This window comes from Drosophila sechellia, chromosome 2L, assembly GCF_004382195.2.
Source record: "Drosophila sechellia strain sech25 chromosome 2L, ASM438219v1, whole genome shotgun sequence".
NCBI lineage: Eukaryota > Metazoa > Arthropoda > Insecta > Diptera > Drosophilidae > Drosophila > Drosophila sechellia.
The window spans coordinates 14,374,839-14,396,203 of record NC_045949.1 but is presented as its reverse complement, the minus strand read 5'-3'; the positions used below and the strand labels follow the sequence as shown (position 1 = coordinate 14,396,203).

General features: G+C 37.6%; 1 protein-coding gene across 2 annotated transcripts in view; it reads left to right on the top strand.

The window, feature by feature from the left end:
- The first annotated feature begins 3,151 nt into the window (after window positions 1–3,151).
- LOC6611291 (protein outspread) overlaps window positions 3,152–21,365 on the top strand; it is an 89,354-nt gene continuing 71,140 nt past the window's right edge. For both annotated transcript variants that reach the window (XM_032727773.1, XM_032727774.1), the window contains exon 1: window positions 3,152–4,020. In XM_032727773.1, coding sequence (XP_032583664.1) covers window positions 3,808–4,020 — 213 coding nt within the window. In that variant the 5' untranslated portion in view covers window positions 3,152–3,807. The remainder of the gene's footprint in view (window positions 4,021–21,365) is intronic.

Below are 21,365 nucleotides of genomic sequence, written 5' to 3'. Positions count from 1 at the left end.
TAACTTACCTTTAATGGGCTTGAGATACATTCAAAAATATCAAAATGTTTCGAAAGACTATAAAAACAATATTATTTCAAAAGTCGATTTCAAATGGAGTATTAAATAGTTTAGCTGATCGCAGCATTAGTCTGAAAACTATGAAGTCATTTTGGGTAATTTTGAAAGGTGCAGAATTTTGACGACCTGGCGTGCGGTAAGGACTATGGAAATATTTAGGGAAATAGGTTTTTCATCTTCATTGTTTGTCTTCCACATTACTTTAAATTCATTTGGAGTCTGAGGAGTTGGGCAGAGAAGGGGGTGGAGGGCCGTTAAAAGGGGACAACTCAACTCGTGACTCGATTGACATTTGAATGAGAGTGGAAAATGTGCAAAACGAGTGGCGGTCGGTGGCTACCAAAAATAAAACGAAAAAAAAAAACAAAAAAAAACACTCGCACAAAAAGTGTGTCCCCCTTCCACGTCGAAATCAATATTCGGTAATGCATTTTTCGGCTATGCAGGTATTACCACAACAACAATAACAACTTAGAGCGCAACAATGGACCCGAAAAAGAAGCCATTATCATGCAATGTTTTGTTGCAAGGCAGCTGCCAATGCAATCGAGGTATTTTCGGCAATTGCACAAGAGCCAGCCAAATCCGAATCAAAATTAAAATCAACTAATTACCGTAAATGCCAGACTCGCTGGTTAGCAACGTATACTATTTATCACGTATAAATAGTAAATATTTAGATCAATAAACAGTTCATTCGAACTATTGTATTTAATATACAAATAGTTAATCTGAGATAGAAACTATTTAATATTACATTGTTACAAAATCACCTTTAAAGTCATCGGTTATCACTAGTAAATATTTATCTCATTAACATTTCGTTCAAAATTTAGTATTTGAAGGAATTTATTTATTTATATAAATAGTTGGAAATTATTTATTATCACATTGTTCCAAAAGCAGCTTTAAAATATTTTTGCGTTGTATAAAAGATACATGGCTATGTATGCGCAATATACCCTTTTTGTTTTAGTTTTCAAATTAATAAGTATTATTTTCTAAAATAACAAAATATTATAAAAACTACTTCGATCACCCAAACTCAATAAAACGCATGGAAGTGAATAATGTTGGGACTTACCTCGCTTCTTCATTTCACCTTTATTCTCAGCGGCTCCTCCTCCTTAATTCTTTGAGGGCAGCGCCAGACATTAGTCTTTCCTTTCCGAGATCCCAAACCCCCACTTTTCCCCTCATTACACACAGAGCCCCCCTTCCCCCCATATGGTAGGTGGCAGTCAAAATATTTTATCGAGGGCCGACTCCTTTTTACCTCGTTCCCTGCGGCCTTTGCCCCTCCCCGCAAGCCCCATCGAATGCCAGAACCCTTGACAAGCGCAATTAATCAATTTTCGTTTTAAACAGAGAAAAACGTTTGTATATCGTAATTTCACATTACTACTTCTTTTATTATTAAATTCAATGTAATTTATTAATTCAGTGATTGTAGGCTTTATAAACTTACCCAAAATATATTGTTTTTAAACAGAGTGTTTTAATTATATATACTTTTTTCCTCAGTGCATTGCCTTTTATTTATATTTTTGTGTTGCCTGAAAAGGGTTTATCTCTATTGCCTTCTCCTTCTGTTCTGCATCGCACTTGAAAATTTGTTGACCGAGGTTGTTAATGAAGTGTGCAGTTAATTGTTATTGTTATTGGTACCGCTTGCTCTTGTTGTTGCTTTGGCCTTTTCTGGCGAGATCTGTAAACAAATTGTCTGTGGCATGAAATGATTGCCTTTGCCGGCTTTGATTTTTCCACCAGCATAATTCATTTTTCCAGTTCGAGAGTCAAAAACCTCATCAATTACAAGACGGAAGTGTGGCAACATTCGTGTGGCAGGCTTAGCAGCTTGTTGCTAGGGAAAATGTTGAAAACTTCTGAAAAACTAAAATATACTCAAAATATATTTTAGCAACATAAGTCTAAAATAAGTTTTTTTTTAAACTATTCAATTCCCTTGACGTAAATTCAGTAACTCTTTTATATATATAAAGTATAAGTAGAATTTATTATTTGTTGTCAAAATCGCCAGCAACATTTATTGCTTTAGCTTGCAACATGAAGCAACAAGTGCATGAGGCTCTAGCAACACTATGAGAGGAATTTGACTGTGAAACTAACATTGCGCGCTTAGAGATTCAATCGGTTAACATCCACCGATTCGAATTGTTTTGTTTTAGCGGACTGTTTTTATTTATCAACAAAGGTAAGCAAATTTTCGCACGTTGGCATATATAAATATTTTAAAATTGTTCGCATATCACAAATATATTCGTAAAATTTCTAACTATGTTTTAAGTGCACCCCTTTGAAACTTTAAATTATTTTATCTCTTAAAGTCTGTTTTTTGCTTTATTAAATAAAAGTTTATTTAAATGCCAGTTTGAAATGGATCCAACTAAATAGTCTTTGGATTGCTTTCGCAGCTTAAAGCTAAAATAAATAGAACAAAATATTTGTTGATGCATTATATGGCTTGTCAAAATTTGTATCCATTTTAACTTGTCTATTCCGTAATGCATTAATTAACAAGTTTAGTCAGCAATACCTAGGTTCGTTATTTTTTGTAGCCTTTTATTCTTTTTTCTAGTGCCATATTTTGACATCCTTACTTTTTGGGCAATTTCAGAAATTTTAAAAGATAAATTGTGGACTGTTAACTTTACATTTACCCTAACAGAAGCTGTTACTGCAACCAGAAACGGTTAACATTGCCGACAAAAGAGTACATGTGCAGAGAGAAAGAGCGGAATGCTATACCCTTTTAGAAAGCATATTAAATTATAGATCGATTTATTTATAGTTCTTAAACTAATTTTGACTTATTTTCTAGTGAACTAGTGCGGCAATAGGAATACTATAAACAAACCTACCCGTAACAGACGACAGCAATATTCCATATAAAGTATAAATAGATATGAATATACGATACATGTTAATCGAAAGGGTATATATACGTCAACTCGACGAAATTAATTTTATATCGTTACTTGTTTGCGGTATCTCTCCCTGCTTCAGTATTTTTCGTTGTCTCAACATGTTTCGGTATTTTTCGGTGAATCGGTCCGATTGCTCATTCCGTTTTGAGCAGCGTGCGCGAACGGTGCTTCAAAAAAGAGCGCGCTTTCCGCGCGAGTATAATACAAATAATACCGGGTCGACGAATATACCACTAAAAATAACAACAAAAATACGAGTAATACGAAAGAAAAAAAAAAAAACAAAACAAAAGGCGGCGAAGAAGGCCAAAGAAGAAAAAGCCCCAAACTTCTGCTCTGGTTCTCGCGTGCGCGAGTGTATGTGTATTTGTTGGGCTTACGCGGGCGTCCGTGTGTGTTTTTGTGCGTAATTGTGTGCATGTGTGCCAAAGCTAAGAATCAAAGTGCAAAGCGAAATTGAATAATTTCCCCATCTCTCTTTTTCGCTCTCTCGCTGAGCGTGTAACCAAATACCCGAAAATAAGAAGTTTATCAGAGCTGATAAATTCTGAAGTGCGAGATAGTTAAGAAAGGCTGGCTTTTAGAGCCAAAACAAAAACAAGCAAATGTTTTGGTTAACGTAACTTCGCGTCCTTCCAAAAAGTAAACGAAAAACAAAACAAATCGAGTTTAAAATAATAGCCATGCCATTTCTGCGAAAACTATAAAAGTACCATCATTTCCGCACTCTCTTTCTCCTCTGCAAGTTTCCCCACTCTTTTGGTTTTTTATTGAACCGACGCAGCAGCGCACTAGCGATATGTCAACCACGACAATAATAACAACGGTGCCTGCCGCCCCCTCGAAATCGGCACCACCCACACCAACAACAACAGGCGCGGCAGGAGCAACAACAAACGCTCGCACCGCCGACTGCCGCAAGTTCACGCCGAACATTTTCAACAAGAGCAAGTGCAGCCACTGTTTTCGACAGCGGGAGGAGCACTCGGCCGCCGCCTTGGAATGCAATAGGGTGAGTTCCGGATTTTTCACCTTTTTGGACAAGTTTTAGATACAAAAAATAGAGGATGTTGTTAATTTACACTTCTAAATTAACAGTGGTCTATAACTATCTATAACTGTTTTAAGTTCTAAACAACTACCTAATTTTAGTTCGATGTTCTCTTCGATTTCTGTTAAAACTGTTAACACCTTGCCCAAAATTAAGATAAAGTGCCTAATGAATATTTACTGTACTTGGAGTTGAGGGAAGCCACCCCGGTAAAACTATAGGATAAATGTAGTTTTGTGTGTGCTGAATAAATCTTTATTTAGTTTCCAATTCTGTGCTGGCTTTTCTTTGTTATTCTTTTGTTCCAAAAATTATAGTTCCATTTGGTTCTTCATCTCATCTAAGGCTTCTTCTGCATCTTGCTGCGGTTTTGGAAGACATTTATTGGAAATATATCTTGTTGGGATTAACTTAGTTGTGAACAACACATTTTATAGATATTTTTATAGTTTTAACATTTTTCAGTTGAGCAGTGAGAAAGTTAGAAATGCAGAACGTTCGCAGACATATCAGTTTAAACTTATTAATGAACTATGACTGGACTTTCATCATTAATTTTAATTAAAACATTTTTAAATAAGACAGCATAATCTGATCGGTAAACATGGTCAAAACTGAGCTCAATGAAGCTGCTTTTGAAATTTAAAAGCTGGAATCGTTTGCCCATTTTTTGCCCATGTTTGCCCACTAATTAGTTTTTTTTGCCCACGTCCAGTTTTTGAGATATGAATTTTCGAAAAAGTTCGAAAATTTTCGAAGATCAAAAATTTCACTTTTTTCAAAATTTTTTTTTTTTAATCGCAATAACATCGTTTGCTCACGTTTGCCCACCCTTTAGAATTTTGAAATTTTCAAAAATTTTCGAAGATCAAAAATTTCACTTTTTTCAATTTTTTTTTTAAATCGCAATAACATCGTTTGCCCACGTTTGCCCACCCTTTAGAATTTTGAAAAAATTTATACTTTAGAAAATATAAGACATTCAAGTTTACCTCGGTCTCTTTGCCCATCCTTTAAAATTAGTTTATTTCGTTTGCCCACCCTTTAAAATTACATTTTAACGTTTGCCCACCCTTCAAAATTATTTTTTTTCGTTTGCCCACTCTTAAAAATAAAAAATTTCGATTGCCCACCTCTTAAAACTAAAAAATTTCGTTTGCCCAAAAAATTACATTTAAAGGGTCTGCAAACAAAATAAACTAATTTTAAAGGATGGGCAAACGAAATTATTTAGTTTTAAGAGGTGGGCAATCGAAATTTTTTATTTTTAAGAGTGGGTAAACGAAAAAAAATAATTTTGAAGGGTGGGCAAACGTTAAAATGTAATTTTAAAGGGTGGGCAAACGAAATAAACTAATTTTAAAGGATGGGCAAAGAGACCGAGGTAAACTTGAATGTCTTATATTTTCTAAAGTATAAATTTTTTCAAAATTCTAAAGGGTGGGCAAACGTGGGCAAACGATGTTATTGCAATTTAAAAAAAAAAAATTGAAAAAAGTGAAATTTTTGATCTTTGAAAATTTTCGAAAATTTCAAAATTCTAAAGGGTGGGCAAACGATGTTATTGCGATTAAAAAAAAAATTTTGAAAAAAGTGAAATTTTTGATCTTCGAAAATTCTCGAACTTTTTCGAAAATTCATATCTCAAAAACTGGACGTGGGCAAAAAAAACTAATTGGTGGGCAAACATGGGCAAAAAATGGGCAAACGATTCCAGCTTTTAAATTTCAAAAATTCGATTTTTCCGAACCCAGCTTCTTTGAGCTTCAAAAATGACAGAACTTAGTTTGATTACAAAGACTTTTTCCAAGAAGAAACATAGCTTTTGACCAAGATTAATTCATTAGTATGACCTAAAGCATCGTTTGCCACGGGCAAAAACATCTTCTAATCTTGAAACTTTCGTCCAATCAAGTTACAAAAATCGCCAGAAGACAGCCATCATTTAAACAATAAACAAAATTGCGGCGCGACAAATAAAAACTCTCGCTTTCTCGTTTCACTGTAGTAGTCTTGTAGTCTTAGAATTTGGGATAGAAAATGACGATACGAAATAAAATGCCACCGAAAATTAATTAAAATAACAAAAACTAATCAAAGCATAGAAAACATAAAAAAAAACCCACCTGGACTCAACTGACCGAGCGAGAAGAAAAAAGTGAAAATCGTTTATAATGTTTACCTGCGTTGGGGCTGGGTTACCAAAAAATTTACGACAATACTATACAACGCCCCGAACTAAAACACCATGCTCACACCGCCTTGAAGTCTGAGCTGAAAGGCCAACCTGCTTTCTTATAAGCCGCACGATAAGTTTTGGAATTTGTATTTAATAAACATAAAATCGCTGTCGTAAAAGAGCGAAGGAAACTGAGCCGACTATAAGAAAATAAAAACCAGAAGACTAGTTTGCCATTGGGAAAGTTGGAGTTTTCGTTGAACTATGCAAATGAAGGTGGTTGAAGAACAGCGGGAAAGATATGTCAACAACTTCTAAACACTTGTCGAAAGATTAAATCCAAGATTAAGCATCATTTTGGCCGACAATATCTAATCTCATTTCTTAAGGAGATTAAGATAGTGTTAAGAATGAAAGAGTTGAGATAGGGAAGAAAAAGAAGCGCTGTTGCACTTGGTTACATTATGAATGTATTAGTTTTAATATGCTGACTCAAAATAGACTCAATTTATAATTTAAAAAATTAAATAGAAATCAATATAAAGATTTAAATAAAATCTAAATGGATTGTATCCCTAGCTAGGTGCAACATTTCTCTATCTATTATTAACCTGCCCTGTTTCTGTTTCGCTTGCCCCGTAAAATCATTTTTTTAATTTTTACAATTTTTGTTCTCGTTTCGTAATAATTTTGTGAAAATGTATTTTTACACAACTGACCCCAATACATTTTTATCTGGTTATTCTATAATTGCCGTTCTCGTTCTCAATTCAGTTGACAGGCAATTTTGTGCAGTTTTATAGGTCGACAAATGTTTTATTATTCCGTTTAGTTGTTTTTCTGATATATTACATTGACGACCACAAGTGCCTGGTTTTTCGAGAAGCCTGCGAAAATTAATTATGCGATTGTCAAAACCAATTTCGGGCTCGCCGCTTGTCCGCTTGCCAAATTGGAATGGCTCTTTTTTTAATTGATCACCCAAAAATGATTCGGATACGCGAGAGATTTCTAGCGCAGCTTGGCCTCAGGCGAAAATTGCTTTTTTGTGGGCTAAGAGCGCGTAGAAATCAAACTTTTGTTTTCCAACTGCTTCAAATGTGTCCGTGAGCCGGCGGAACTTCAACTGCGTGACTGATCTTAAAAAACAGTGCCAGAATGACCCCCATGAAATTAGCACAAAACGCTCACACACCGACCGACTGTGTTGTATTGTTAACCATTTATTGAGGAAGTCACAGACCCGAAAAAAAAAACAGCGAGAACTCATAGTGAAATACCCTCTGAAAAGGCCGGAGGCCAACAGCACTTGACAGCCGTGAAAAATGTCGCCTTTCGTTGAGAATAGATCTAGAAATGATAGTACGGAGTGCAGGGGGTATGTAAATGATCCATAAACTGGAGAACTAGTTGATCGATTTGTTGGCTTAGCTGTTCCTGGCAGCATTTCCTAATTTATAAATAGCTCGAGTTACAATATTGAATTACCCCGAGCTGAGTGAAGCGTTGGAGCTGAGTGTTCACAAAGAAGAAAATAAATAAACTTTACTATTTGAGTGTGAAAGTCATTTGAGTCAATAGCCAGTGGGTAGAACAACTGTGTCAACAAGTCGATGGATGTGGCGGGGATCGGGAAGTGGATGAGGAAGTGGAGCAAAGCAGGGGTAAGTTTTTCATAAGTAGGCAGATCTAAGGTCGAACACCCCTACTAATAAACCATTCGACTGTTTCCTATAATGCGTTCAGGTGTGGGCTTATTGTGAAATAAGTTTATGTAACTTGCATTGTACTGAAAAGATTTGAAAACTGAATCTTTGAATATACATAAACCTTCAGCTGGATCTACTTGAATGCAAAACCTTAGAAACTATTTTTACGCTTGTCATTAAGGAACCCCTCCGCCGGCAGACATTTTAAAGTCAAATCTGGGAAGCGTGTGTTCTTCGCACTCCTTCGGTTCACTGTGTTCCACATTTGGCTCCCCCTTCCTGTGGATGCAGTTGCTCCGCAGCTAATATGTATATGTATGTAAAAATAGAACTCAACTCTTGGCTTCCGCTCGTCGAGCGGCAATTAGAAGGCGTCGGCAGCAGTCAGTTCCCCTCAGATGCCCCTCAAGATGCCCCTCCAGCGGTCCCCTTTTGCGGTTACTCAACCGACAGACCTCACAGGCTTGGCACCCCGACTAGGCCCACAGATTTTCTTTTCTACTTGGCAGTCGTTCTAAATTTAGCAACACTTTTGCTTTTGTTTCTTGCTCTCCAGAAGAGTGTCCATGTTCGCCTGTCTTCTGCTTTGGTTTTGACTAGTGCATAAATGCTGGGCCATAATTGTTGCATTGTCTGTCGCCGATCTGAAGGGTAATGAAGCCGGCAAAAGCGTCCCTAACACGGCTCTCGGATTACCTGGCCATGGGATCGAATGGGACGAGATGGCATGGCATAGGACCACCTATCGTTAGGGGTTCCCTTTGTAGTTGGCGGTACACAGACAGGAAAATGCGCATAACAACAAAAAAACCAAAAACAAAGGCCAAGAAAAAGCGACGAGGTGCAAAACGGATGTCAGAATGCATTGTCAAGTCAATGGAGCGGAACATTGTAGTTATCAGCACAGGGACCATCCACTTCAGAACCCATTATATTCGAGAAGATGAAGCTCGTGTTTTTTGGGGGCTGTGCCATGTTGACAGGTCAGGTCAAAGGCTTGCAGCATTTCTCGTGGTTCTGGTGGCCCCAAACGCCAAAAAGCAGCCAGCCAGCCCATAACCCCGAGAAAATCTCATCTTGCTGGCCTTTTTTTCATTTTTGGACCGGGCGCGTGACTGGGCACCCCACTAAGACTTAGACTAAAACTAAAGCTGCTGCCCCACCAAGAGGTCTAACCTATAGGCAGTAATTGTGGACTTTTTGCTGCTTTTGGTGGCCGTCTATTTGTCTGGCAAAACAATTGGCATGGGACACCGTGGGCCAAGGGACACGAAAAAATAAAAACCATAGACAAGTTAATTTGACGGGTTGAAAAATTAATACGAAAAGTTCTTAAATTACTAATAAATAGTTTATTTATTGCATCATTGTAAGCTGCAAAATATATGGTTTCTTACAAATAGACTAACAATGTCTAACGACTTGAAACCTTCACAAAACAGTTAACTTAAGTTTAAGAAATAACATTTTATAGTTTGTAGATAAGAAAATATTTCCTCACCTTTTTGTTTAAAATATTTTATGACAAAAGCGCTTAAAATCAATTGAATTAACCAAAATGGACTCACTGTTAGCCATAGGGTGTCATTTTCGAGCTGTGTGCCCCCGTTGAGTATTTGTCTGTGATTCTCCTTATTTTTGTCTGTATTAACCTCTCTGCTTCACTGTTTGTCTTAGACGCTTGGCCATCGGTGTCCTAGGTGCCTGCCTATCCCACCAAAAAGATCTCAATTGGTCCCCGGGGTGTTATCGAGCTATTGGCAGCATGCCATCGGAGAGGAGACGACGAGGCCCGTTCTGGGAGTCCCATACCATCCTGTATAGCGTCTGTATTCCGTCTCCAGGTCTCCAGTGGAGTCGCTATAGACCTCAATCACTCGGCCTCTCGGTCTCGCGTGTTCCCCTTTGGCCCTTTGAGGATAGTTAGTTCTCGGTTTCTGCCAGTGTGCCTTGGCCTGGGCCTGGGCCTCGGCCAAGTTCTTGTGTTGTTTGTCAGAGAAGTATACACATAATAAATATTACTTTTGCACACCCATCCTGTACATGCATCCCGGCACCTATAGCATATATATGTACATACCTTCGTGTATCCTCGTTTCCAGTCTTAACGTGCTCAAGTGGCCAACAACCAACGTTGATTGATTGTTTGGCTTAGAAATTGTTCCCAGCTGTCGGAGCCCCCTTCTAAGTACATAGGTATGTGAAGTGGGTGTGTTGCAGAAATTTGCATTTTTCTAGGTTAATTAGTTGTGTATATGCCACCCAGCCAAGTCAAGTGCATTGAACCCGTCCACTCGCCAGTCACCTGCATCATCCACGATCGCTTTTGGGGTCATCTCGTTGCTATCTAAATCTATAGTTGGTTAGTTGCATTGTTGAACATCAAGGTAACACTTCGAAGCGATAAGGCCAAGGCATACAATTGTGCAAGTGTGAAAACAAAAGAACTGGCTAAAGGCCTGATAAGTAAAGGAAACTAAAACGTATCTCGAAGATACATTCACCTGCAGTAGACAGTCTGCAAGATACCGAAGAGTTGGCAGTTGCGCATTCTAAGCACCATCAACCAGATAAGAGGAGTCAACTCTCCTGCTGTGAAGTCAAAATCCTTGACCAGATTGTATACTGGATTTGGTTATTGGAGTAGTATTGGATCTAATCTATTGTATATGTGCTCTGCCATGTTCTATGTTTCTGTCGTTATCTTAATATATTAATTGTTATAAGATATTGCAACACACATTCCGAACAAAATGTATTACAAAACATTCAACAAGTTATTATCGCTTTTTGTGTGTGCTTGTATTTGAGAAAACACCTATAAAATTATTCAAGATATTCATAGAACAGAAGAGCATCTACGGATCACCGTATAGGTTAAGAATTCAACCAACTTGGCTTGGTGGAGCTTATCTAACTAACTTTGTTGCTGCTATTTGTACTTTATTGTCTGTCTGGAGTTGCCTGTCTGTGGTTGCAATTAGCAGGGGGCATCGTCTGAATATTCTTCAGTCACTCTGCACTTTGGATCTCGATTCTGCGCTGTCTTTCTTTTTTGCATGGGGCCGTGTCACAATTATCAGCACGAACTTCTCTGTCGCTCAAAAACATGAGCAGAGGTAACCGAAGACAATGCCCAGAAAGTTGGCTGCTTCTTCTCCAATCTCTGGCGCTCTTTTTGCCTTTGTTCAGCTATGGGGGCAAACAACAAATGGGCCCACCAACCTTATCGCGATACACAGCCAACAAATCATCAATCATTCCATTTCATTCCACCAGCAACATCTACAGCAGCAGCAAAACCAAATCGACTTCTTAACGCCAACAGCTTCAACTCGCGGCTGCTTTAGATTCAGCTTCATCTCTAGTCCTAGCTATTAGATTTCCTTATAAAAACAATCTGAAATCTCGGCAAGAGTCTAAAACCAAGATGTGGAATAGAGAGCCCCATCTGCGGATTTAGTTGAGATCCGACCCCCTTAGATCGAGTTTGAGCTCAAGAGTTTAGTTTATAAACTCCCGACGACATCTTCCGCTGCGGCGTCATTTTATTTATTTGTTTCTTTTTTTCGTCTACCTATTCTATCTATGCGCTATGCCTTAATTAAGTCGGCTTTTCAGGTCTTCGAAAACAGTGGGATAAGATAAGGGGAAAAGCTCTGTTATCGTTTTTCAGCGAATTCGAAAGAGGTGCATTTATTTACAAATCAATCGGAAAGCCAATTGCTAAGAACCTTTTTTTAATATTTTAAATATCTTAATTTTAATGTATTAAACCAAATAAATACAAAATTTCTAATTTCTCAAATTGGTAACAAATTAATCATCGAATTTGCCACTTAATTCATTTTCGCAAATCTAATTTTGACCACTGTGGCAAGACACAAACGCACAATCTATTCGCCGTAGCCCTGCTTCCTGCTGCTGCTCAAATTGAAAGCTAATTCTGTTCAGTAGCCGCGGCAGTTCCAAGCCATGCCATCCAGTCATCCATCTACTGCTGCTCCCCGCAGTCTCGGCATTTGGCTAAGAAAGAAGTCCAGGTAGATCCCCAACTTGCACATTCACTTGTTGCTGCCTCACTGCAGCGATTTTGCCACTTCATACATCAGCCATCATCGTCAGCCGGAGGGAAGGAAGAAGGAAGAGCCAGAGGATAAGGGGCAGAGATGCACTGCCTCCGTCCATTGTTCCCTTCGCCAGTCGTCCCATGTGACATTTTGCTGCATAATTGAATTCTTATTCTCTTCGCCGGGCTCACTCAATCAAGACACAATACTAGACTATCCAACTCCGGGCTGGAGCCCAAGTTCCAGTTCAAATGGCGCGCTGCGAAATCTTCTGAGTTATGGCATCTTTACACCTGCCCCTGGGCACGGTTCTTTGCTTTGAAAGAGAGCTGGAATAATAAGACCCAGGTAACCCAAGAGGGGTAACACCGGGCAAACACCATTAGATTGCCAGCGATAAAGACGGAGGCCGTGGAAGATTCAGGCGATCCAGAAGATCTTGGGGGGATGGGGCAGCGCGACTTGGCATTTTCCTGAAATAATCACGTGTTGAGAAGGGCATCTTGATTTCAAATTAGTTTATAATTATGATTTTGCCACGACTGCAACCTGTATTTTGCCATTCCACTCTTTCTCTTCCTCGACCATTGAAATTGCTGTTTAATTGGAAAGTAATTTGCACGATATCGGAAGCTTTGCCAGAGTTGGGTAGAAATCGTTAGTTTAGACCCGTCGCGGTCCAAACTGCATGCCATAATTCCACATTTCCACACCTCCCGTCGCCGCAATTATTGTAAATTGCCTGGCCAAATATTTATTGGTGCGCATATTTTAGCACCGAAACGGGCTAACCGAAAATATGTGCCGATTTAAAAAAAAAAAAAAATATCCGCCCCTCGAGCGATTGTAATTAACTATCAAATGCTAATTTCCTGTATAACTAACTCAGAATTCGTATTAAAACGAAATAAATAAATATTTATGTATGCATTAGTCAAGTTTTTTGAGGGTTACTGAATGTGAAAAATACCTGTGCGCTTCATGAATAAACATAAGACAGCTCTAATAAATCAAAAACTCACCTGTCAAAATGTGTACAAATCGCAATCAGCCATGAGCTAGAAGATTTTTATTGCGACCAAAGTTTTGATTAATGAGTTATTATTGTGGAATGATATTAAGGAAACTCCAAAATCGAATCAGATGTTTCTTAATTAATCTTGTAAAGCAAACGAGTAAAATGAAGATGCATGAAAAGCTATTTTTAATGATTAAGCGTAATTTGAATAAGAAGATTAGAATATGAATGGAAGTATAAAGTGCAAGTTTCTTGCTATTAAAAAATTATTCTTAAGTATAAGATTAATATGCATTGATTTTCATTTCAATTCTAAGATGCTTATGCATATCAGTAAATCTATTGTTAGTATCTCCCATTTCACCTTTACAACTTTAATGATTATGATTATCTTCGATGCTTTCATGGGTTTTCTTTGGCTTTTCCAAGCGTAAATTCGCCATGCCAATTTCTTTTTATAGCTTCGATCGCCGTACTTCTTTGAGCTCAGCTCGTTTTTTAAGATTCTTCGGGTTTTGGGGCCGTGGCAAATGGCGATATGTAAATTTTTTCTCTCTCTCGGTCTCTCAGTATCTGTGTCTTGGTTTTTTTTTTGTATGTTTGTGTGTGTTTGGTGTGCGGTCAAGGTGATCGAGCCGCGTCGAGTTGAAGTCGAGTCAAGTCGAAATTCAATAGGAATCCACGGGCAGGTGAGGTAGCGAACCGGGTGCGGCCTATAAAGCTGAGGAGCTTTAACACTTCCAGGTAGAAGATTCAATTTTATGCTCTCCTCAGCTTGTGTTGTGTGTTGTTGCCGCGCGTCTAGATAAATCATCTAAAATACATTCCATTTATTTGGCAGTTTAGAATTTGGCTGCTCTCTGTTTGATTTTTTGTGCGTAAAATGTTTGGCATGGGTTCTTTTTTCATGAGCTTCTTGGAAACGTCGTTTTTGGAAACAATGGAAGTTTGAAGATCTTTTGTTATGATTTCAGACCTGCCCAGACAGTCCCAAAATAAGAAAAATTGATACGCAGAGTTGCTTCATATAGGGGAGCATGGGCAAAAACAATAAGCCTCAAAAATTGGCAATTACATACCCGAAAATAGACAAAATGAACAAGGCCCAGACTCCGCGTTGCCGACGACAATGGCAAAAGCATTTATTTATAACCAATAATTTTATCAATTGCAACAACGGCAACAACACATGCTAAATTACGTAGGTGGACATGATAATTTCGCTTCTCTGCAGACACCCTGAACACACAGCCCCCTATGAAGCAAAAATCCGAGCTTCAAGCCGCGCCCTGCATTAAAAAAATGAATAAAAAATAGCAAACAACGCCGCCATTGCCCTCGGGGGAATTTCATTTAAATAAAATAAATTTGTTGTCTTGCTGCCCAAAAAAAGAGCGTTTTCAGTCTGCAATTACTGTAAATTGTGGCGGCTGCAATGCAAATGATGAGTGATCGAAACTCGGTAAAAAGAGCGCTTAAAGTCGGAAAGGAAGGCGTTTAAATGGAGCAAAGATACAGATATTTTTATGGGAGAAATTGAAACAATGGATTCAAAATACGAAGCGAAGGGGGTTTTATTCAATATGAATGTAATTAAAATAGCTAAAAAGCCGACATACAATGTTTCAGCAGTTAATATATTCATTTTACCATGACATTGCTTGAATAATATATTATATAACATAGTAGTAATTGCGGCTTAGTAACTTAAAACTACAAATAAATCAGCCATCTCATGTTCATCAATTAGAACTCATATATCAACCCATATGTTCACTTCCTTTTCCGCCCACAAATAATAATTTAAATGCAAAAAAGACTGTGATATATAGATCTTTGTTTTTGTCCAATTTTCGCAGCTCAAGTATTTAACATAACTGCAGGCAGAAAAATAAAATGCACTCGAGAAAAATGCATTTTACCAAACAGATTTGGATTCCGCATGCTGTGCCGATGTCAACGGGTGGGTGTACTTGTATTGGGACTACCAAACCACCAAGCCACCAAATCCATCGAACCACCCAATTCCCCGATAAGCCCTGCTCCACCAAGTCAGTCACCCACCACCATGTGCAATGTTTATGTTTTGTCTTCGATTTGTTTCTAGCCTCCCACAGTACGTGGGTTGTTGTGGAATTGCCGATTTGGCTTAAGCTTTCGGTATCTGTATCTTTTGGGCTCTTTGGTAATGGGCGAGCTTCGCCTGCAGATATCATGTACAGAACAGAGCGCAAATACTGTATGTATATGTATGTACGGAAATGTTTTGTTTGCGGGTGTCTGAGGCTTGTGGCATTTTTTGGCTCGGCGATATGCGTGCAATTTATCAACTCATGAAATATTTAGGTGTTTGCCATATTTGAGCACGTCTTGCATAATTTGTACGTTTGTACTGTTAATTAAAGATATTTTAGATATATTTCTTGTTTGGCCATATTTGGCTAGCTAGATTGCGAGTGCGATTGTTGTGATGTGGGGCATGCCGCAACCAAAAACTCGGAGAAGCAAAAAAAAAAATTAACTACCGACTTGCAAATTGCGGTCCTAATTTGTCTTTTTACCCCTTATCCGAAACCATTTATCATGGTGCCCATTAATAGGCATTTTCGGGGCATAATTAGTTGTTGTTGAAGTTTAAATAACAATATTTTTCGAAAGCAAATATTTGACCCCAAAAAGCGTAAAACAAAAGGAAACAACACGTTTTCTTTCTGCACAATTATGAATCATTTAAGATAAGAACCATTGGCTTGTCTCTACGGGTTTACCTGGTGATGATGCTACTGATGATGCTGATGATGTGTTTGGCGTTATATGGTGATTAGTCAGTTCTTTCCATCCCGCAGAATTATTTGGCCGAGGGGCTTTCAAACACGTTTACTAAGTTTTCACATCTACTTACTAAATTATTTTTACGTTTCTCTTCTTGTTCTCGTTTCAGGTATGTACGAAAACGAAAAGTCATAAAATATTCTACGCTTATCCGAGAAGCCTGTGGAAGACTATTTTTGTAAACAAAGGTATTTTTAGCTTTATGCTAATTGCTTGTGGATAATGAATGAAACCATTGTTCTGACAAATATTTTAAAGGTTTTTGCTAAAGTCACAAAACCTAGGTGGTCTTTAAAATCTTTTTTATCTAACTGATCGTTTAAATCTACTGAATCTTATAATGTATCTTTTAATGTAAAACAATAAAAGATTGTTTGCAATAAATCAATGAAGTAGAACTAATCGCTGACAGATTCATCAACTATCATTCAATCTTTTCTCTTCTAACTAAATATATTATATGGATTTATTATACTCCATAAACTCCATAAGAAGTTGTGTTTCCGCAACGTAAAATGTATATGTTTATTCTCTCGCCGGAAATTAAATGTCAAATAAAATCAAGTTATTTACGCGATATTTTTTTTATTTTACTGTTTAACCATTTTGTCCGCAAAGTTGCACGTTCATATTTAGTCATGTTTACATTTTCGCAGCGTTATCAGTTATTAACCCACTTCCGTCGAAAGAAAAGAAGAGAAATTAATTTTTTGCTGCTGCCAAAGCGGTCAAAATAAAGAAATAGCAGCAGAAAAATAATTTACAGAACCTAGAAAAAATCTAATAAATCATCAAAGCGAATTGGGCTAATGTCGTCGCTTCATCAGCTGAGCTGAATTTCGTGTGAAAGTCAGACGCTCGCTCTCCACACACACCTCGTATATGTTTCTTCACACAAATTAAGTAATTTTAATTTAATTAATCAAATTATTTTGCATTTAACATGATCACTTCTTGGCTCGACAATGACAGACCTAATTGAGGTTGAGTCTGACACAGAAATTCCAATTCCAACTCACTTTTGAGGCGTTAGGTGGGCTTGGCCTCTGACTTGATGCGGTTGTACATACAACAAATATACTCACACACTCGATACATTTCATTGCGTTTCATTCATTTTCATTTAAGTTGACAAATGTGGCAGTGTGCCGTGTGTGTGTGTGGCCCACTTTATTTCCATTCAATTCGTTTAGATTATGGCTTGAGTGGCTTGTTCGAGCAATAGGAGAAGTAGCAAAAAAAAAAAAAAAACAATATAAAAATCCACTAACAAGATGAAAAAGTAGCACTTTTGTTAAATGGAAACTTGAAATACACTGAAAAGGCTTAAAACTAAATTAAAGACAGAAAATTTTATATATAAACGAGGAACTTAGAATACTAGACAATGTTATTTCGTTAAAAATGTTGCAAATTAAAATATTTATAAAGTTATAGTATAAGCATACAATTAGATTTTGTATGAATTTTAAATTTTAGTACACACATTTTTTAAAATTTAGATCTGTGTGTCGTTATTCCTAAATCATTAAACTACGCTTATAAAATTAAACTTAAAGCACGTTGAATATGTTTTGCTTTGCGCAATGGTAGCTTGAATTGATTTTTTTTTTTCGAATCAATTCTCATTGTTTTTTGCGTTCAATTTGAACCGCGCATTGGAGAAGTTTGGCTTTTGAATTTGCGATCGGTCTTTTTTACCGAACCGAACCCGTTGACAAGGTCTAGGTGCAGCCCGTTTGTCAGTCGAGATGGAGCAGTTGGACAACTGATTTGAATATGAAAATATATTTTGTCAGTCATTTTCGATTTCTTGCACGCGCCAGTCGGCGGACAAAAAGTCATTGGAAATGTGACTGAAGTGAGTGCGAATGAGTGGTGAATGAGTACTCATGGAACGGTTCATGGCGCAATCATCGTCAAATGCAAATGACTGACAACCTAGGGCAAGGCAATCCAAGAGTTAATATCTGTGTAGCTGATAGCGAACACGGCTTCCGCACTTTGCAAATAGAAAGTACGCACCCGGCGGACTGAAGGTAAAAATAAAGGCTAAAATCATTTTACTCAACTAAATCGGTACAAGAACAAAAGAATCAACTTCCGTTTGTAGATATTTTTTCTCATGTTTACTAGGTAATTGTAGCCCTCATCTATCCCTTTCATATATCAATATCCAGCTGGAAAGTGAGTAGGGAAAAACAATTATATTGATTTGATTTGTGAAATTTCCAAGATTCTCTTCGAGGTACCGTTTCGTTGTTGTTATTGTGGTTTCTGTTGGCGCCCTTTTGTGGGCAATTTTCGCCCAGTCTTCTCCTCATTTTTGTTCCTCTTCTTCCTGCACTTCTTGAGTTTCTTGAAATTCTTCCCGATGATCACCATCGATGTGGATGTGGATGCCCCGAGTGCATGGTGTGAGTGAAGTAATCGCCCCATTCGGGTCTCCCCCACCCAATTGATCTTGCTCTCTCCCTCTCTTCTTCTACACAGAAATACAAAAGATAGGGCTAATCACAAATTTAAATTAATTCAAATTTGTTAACTATTACAACAGTTAGAAGAATAAATAGGAACTGGTCAGTGATCATAAAGATCTTCTTGAAGAAATTAAAAATGTGTAAGATTGAAAGTGATAATTGAAAGAAATAGTTCTTAGTGCTCGCAGTATTTATTGTACTATTTTTATACTAAATAAATTTTGTTAATAATCAGTATTATTCACCTTGTTTTTTTATTGTGTGCTGTCTCTCTGTTGTTGATTTTCTTCACAGGCTCCTTCAGAGAAAAAGGTTGTTGAACTTGTCCCGTGTGTGTCTCGTGTGTGTGTGTTCTGATGTTGTTATTATTATTGTTGTGTTCCCTCAATCAGTTGCTGCTGTGCTCGTTTGTTCTCTATCCATCTCTTTCACTCGGCACATTGAGTTCTATTATAGAAAATTATATTATTATTATGTACTCCACTCACTTTTTTTCATGTTTTCTTTGGGTCTTGTGTTGTTCTTATTTCAGGCATTTTTACTGTTATTACACACAGGCTTTATTTTCCTTATGCAAATTTTTATGATTACTCCAGGTGATGATGTTCGTTCATAAGGTTTCTTCCTACTTCGGTTCTCATGCCAAAATATGCGAAATTCTTGAAAAATTGCTCCGAAGAACACGAAGACAAGATTGTGTTCTGCACTTGAAAGGTGTTTTTATAAACGTGCATTTTCTGGTAATTCTTGTTGATGGCTTTTTGTTGCGTGCTGGCCAAAATATTGAATTTTAGGGCTTGCTTTACGATCCGAAAATTAAGGGTTAGGAAAATTAATTTTAAGGGACTTTCGATCACATGAAAATTTCTTTACAAGTGTCATTACTTTCGAAATTACCCACTTTATCATGCTTATCAAAACCTTGAACTTCCCAAGCACACGAACTTGCATCAACCAAACATTTCAAATATAATCGCTGATTGACAGGTTGTAATTGATCCTCCACGAAAGCCCCGTTATCTGTGTTGACACTTGAGAAAGAAATTTCTTGTTTCCCTCTTCAAATTGAAGTCAGTTGGGTGCTCTATTTATTTTCCCAGCGCACATCTGGACGGACGAGCTTATCGGATCTGGCTCTTCAATTAGCGCCCGAAAATGGCCCATCTAAATGAACCATAAAATCCAAATTAATTCAATTGAATTCAAATGGCCGGGCAGACCTCTGAAAACCCACGACGACATCGAGTTCTTATCAGCTGATCCCTCGTCTATTAAATGACCTTTTTACCAGACATCTGAGAATTATCAACGGAATCTCGAAGTTTGTTGCCGCTATAAAACTTGTATATAAGTACATAGAAATGCTTGACTTTTCTTGGCGTTGGCGTACATGTTGTTTGTGCTTTTTGTTTTGGTTTTTCGTTTGTTGCCTTTTTTTGGGTCAATATAAAGTGCTGACCTTTTTTGTTTGTTGCCGTTTCAGGGCTCAAAAAGCCGGCCAGAGCGGCGCTAACAGGTTTTTCCCGTACATGTGAAGCAATTAATTTTAATACGAGCTGCTCTAAGAATAGAACTGTGGGGAATTTCCTATTTTTTTTAGTGAGAAGAAAGTGTTGATTCGGGAAGAAAATAAATTATATGTATTAGTGGTTCTACAAAAGTATCTCCTACAGCTGAACAAAAGAACGAAAACTTGTTGACACAAAGTGACATTTTATGCACAATAAAATCACTCGAGAATAAATGGTTTTTACATCCGTTCACTGCATTAGGCCACTATTGAATTTATGTCTTTGCCAGAGTCTGGCCTCTCACCCCCTGGTCAATCGGGGGAAGTGGGTCTTTGAACCTACTCTAATCAATACATCAAAATTTACAACAAGCTCTCCGGGTCCTGGACCTCATGACTAACAAAACCGCCCAGCTGGCCTCTTTTGGGGTTTCCAGTGTCCAAACGATCTATCTGCTATGGACTATAGACATAGACCGCCAATTGACACAACAAAACGACGAAATATTTCAACACAAGCCGCAGAAAGAGAGGGTTCCAAACCAAAAAAAAAAAAAAAGAAAACCAAACCCAATTCATGCAGAAAATATCAACTGAAAGGTTCCCACAGTGTCCACATGGACAGACACTTATGACATTTTGCTTTTTTGCAATAAATAATTTATGCATTTTATATATTGACACATATAAAAGTGGAAAAATGTATGTCCGAATATATATTTCCAACAGAAATGAAAAGATAAAAAGTAAATTCAAAACATTCATGCAACGCCAAGGAAATTAACAGCAATTGACGGTTGCAATTTGATTTATTGGCTTTGGCTGGCAGCAGGCAAAAACAGAGAGGGATGGCTAGCCGAAATGCGAAAGAGATGGCGACAAAAGGCGGTGATTTATTGGCACGATCAGTAAAACGTGTCGAAAGGGAGGGGCATGTAGCAAGTGATTTTGGAGTCAGGGGCCTTCGCTTCTTCCCGGCCAGCAGCACACGTGGTCAAAATGGAGCGGGAGTTCTGACCCATTCCCATTTCGTATTTTTAAGAAATTATAATGGAAAAAATAAACACATTTAACTGTAAAACTCATTGAGAACCCGCCAAGCACTCTACACCACTCTTCCCTCAATTTCTTTGCCTATTTCCGTCCCGTTTCGGTTTGTCTATGACAGTTAGAATCGCCGTGGCAAAGCGTTAAGCAATAAAAGCGTTTGAAGAAAGCTGAGAACTGAAGAGTCTACCTCAATTCTAAATGCCTCACTCCATTGCGTGTTCTGAATGATCAGTAAAACGTCGGCCAACTTGAAGCTTTAATATTATATAAGACTCTATTTATTTTATCAAATCTTTTAAATTCCAATACAATATAAGCTATAAGTACTAAGCTAAGCCTGAAGAATCTGAAGAGAATAAACTAAATACTTATGTAAACTGTAGTGTTATATTATAATATATATTTTTAAGTGGTTTCTAAATGTTTTTACATAAACTACTTATGTTGGTTTGATTTGC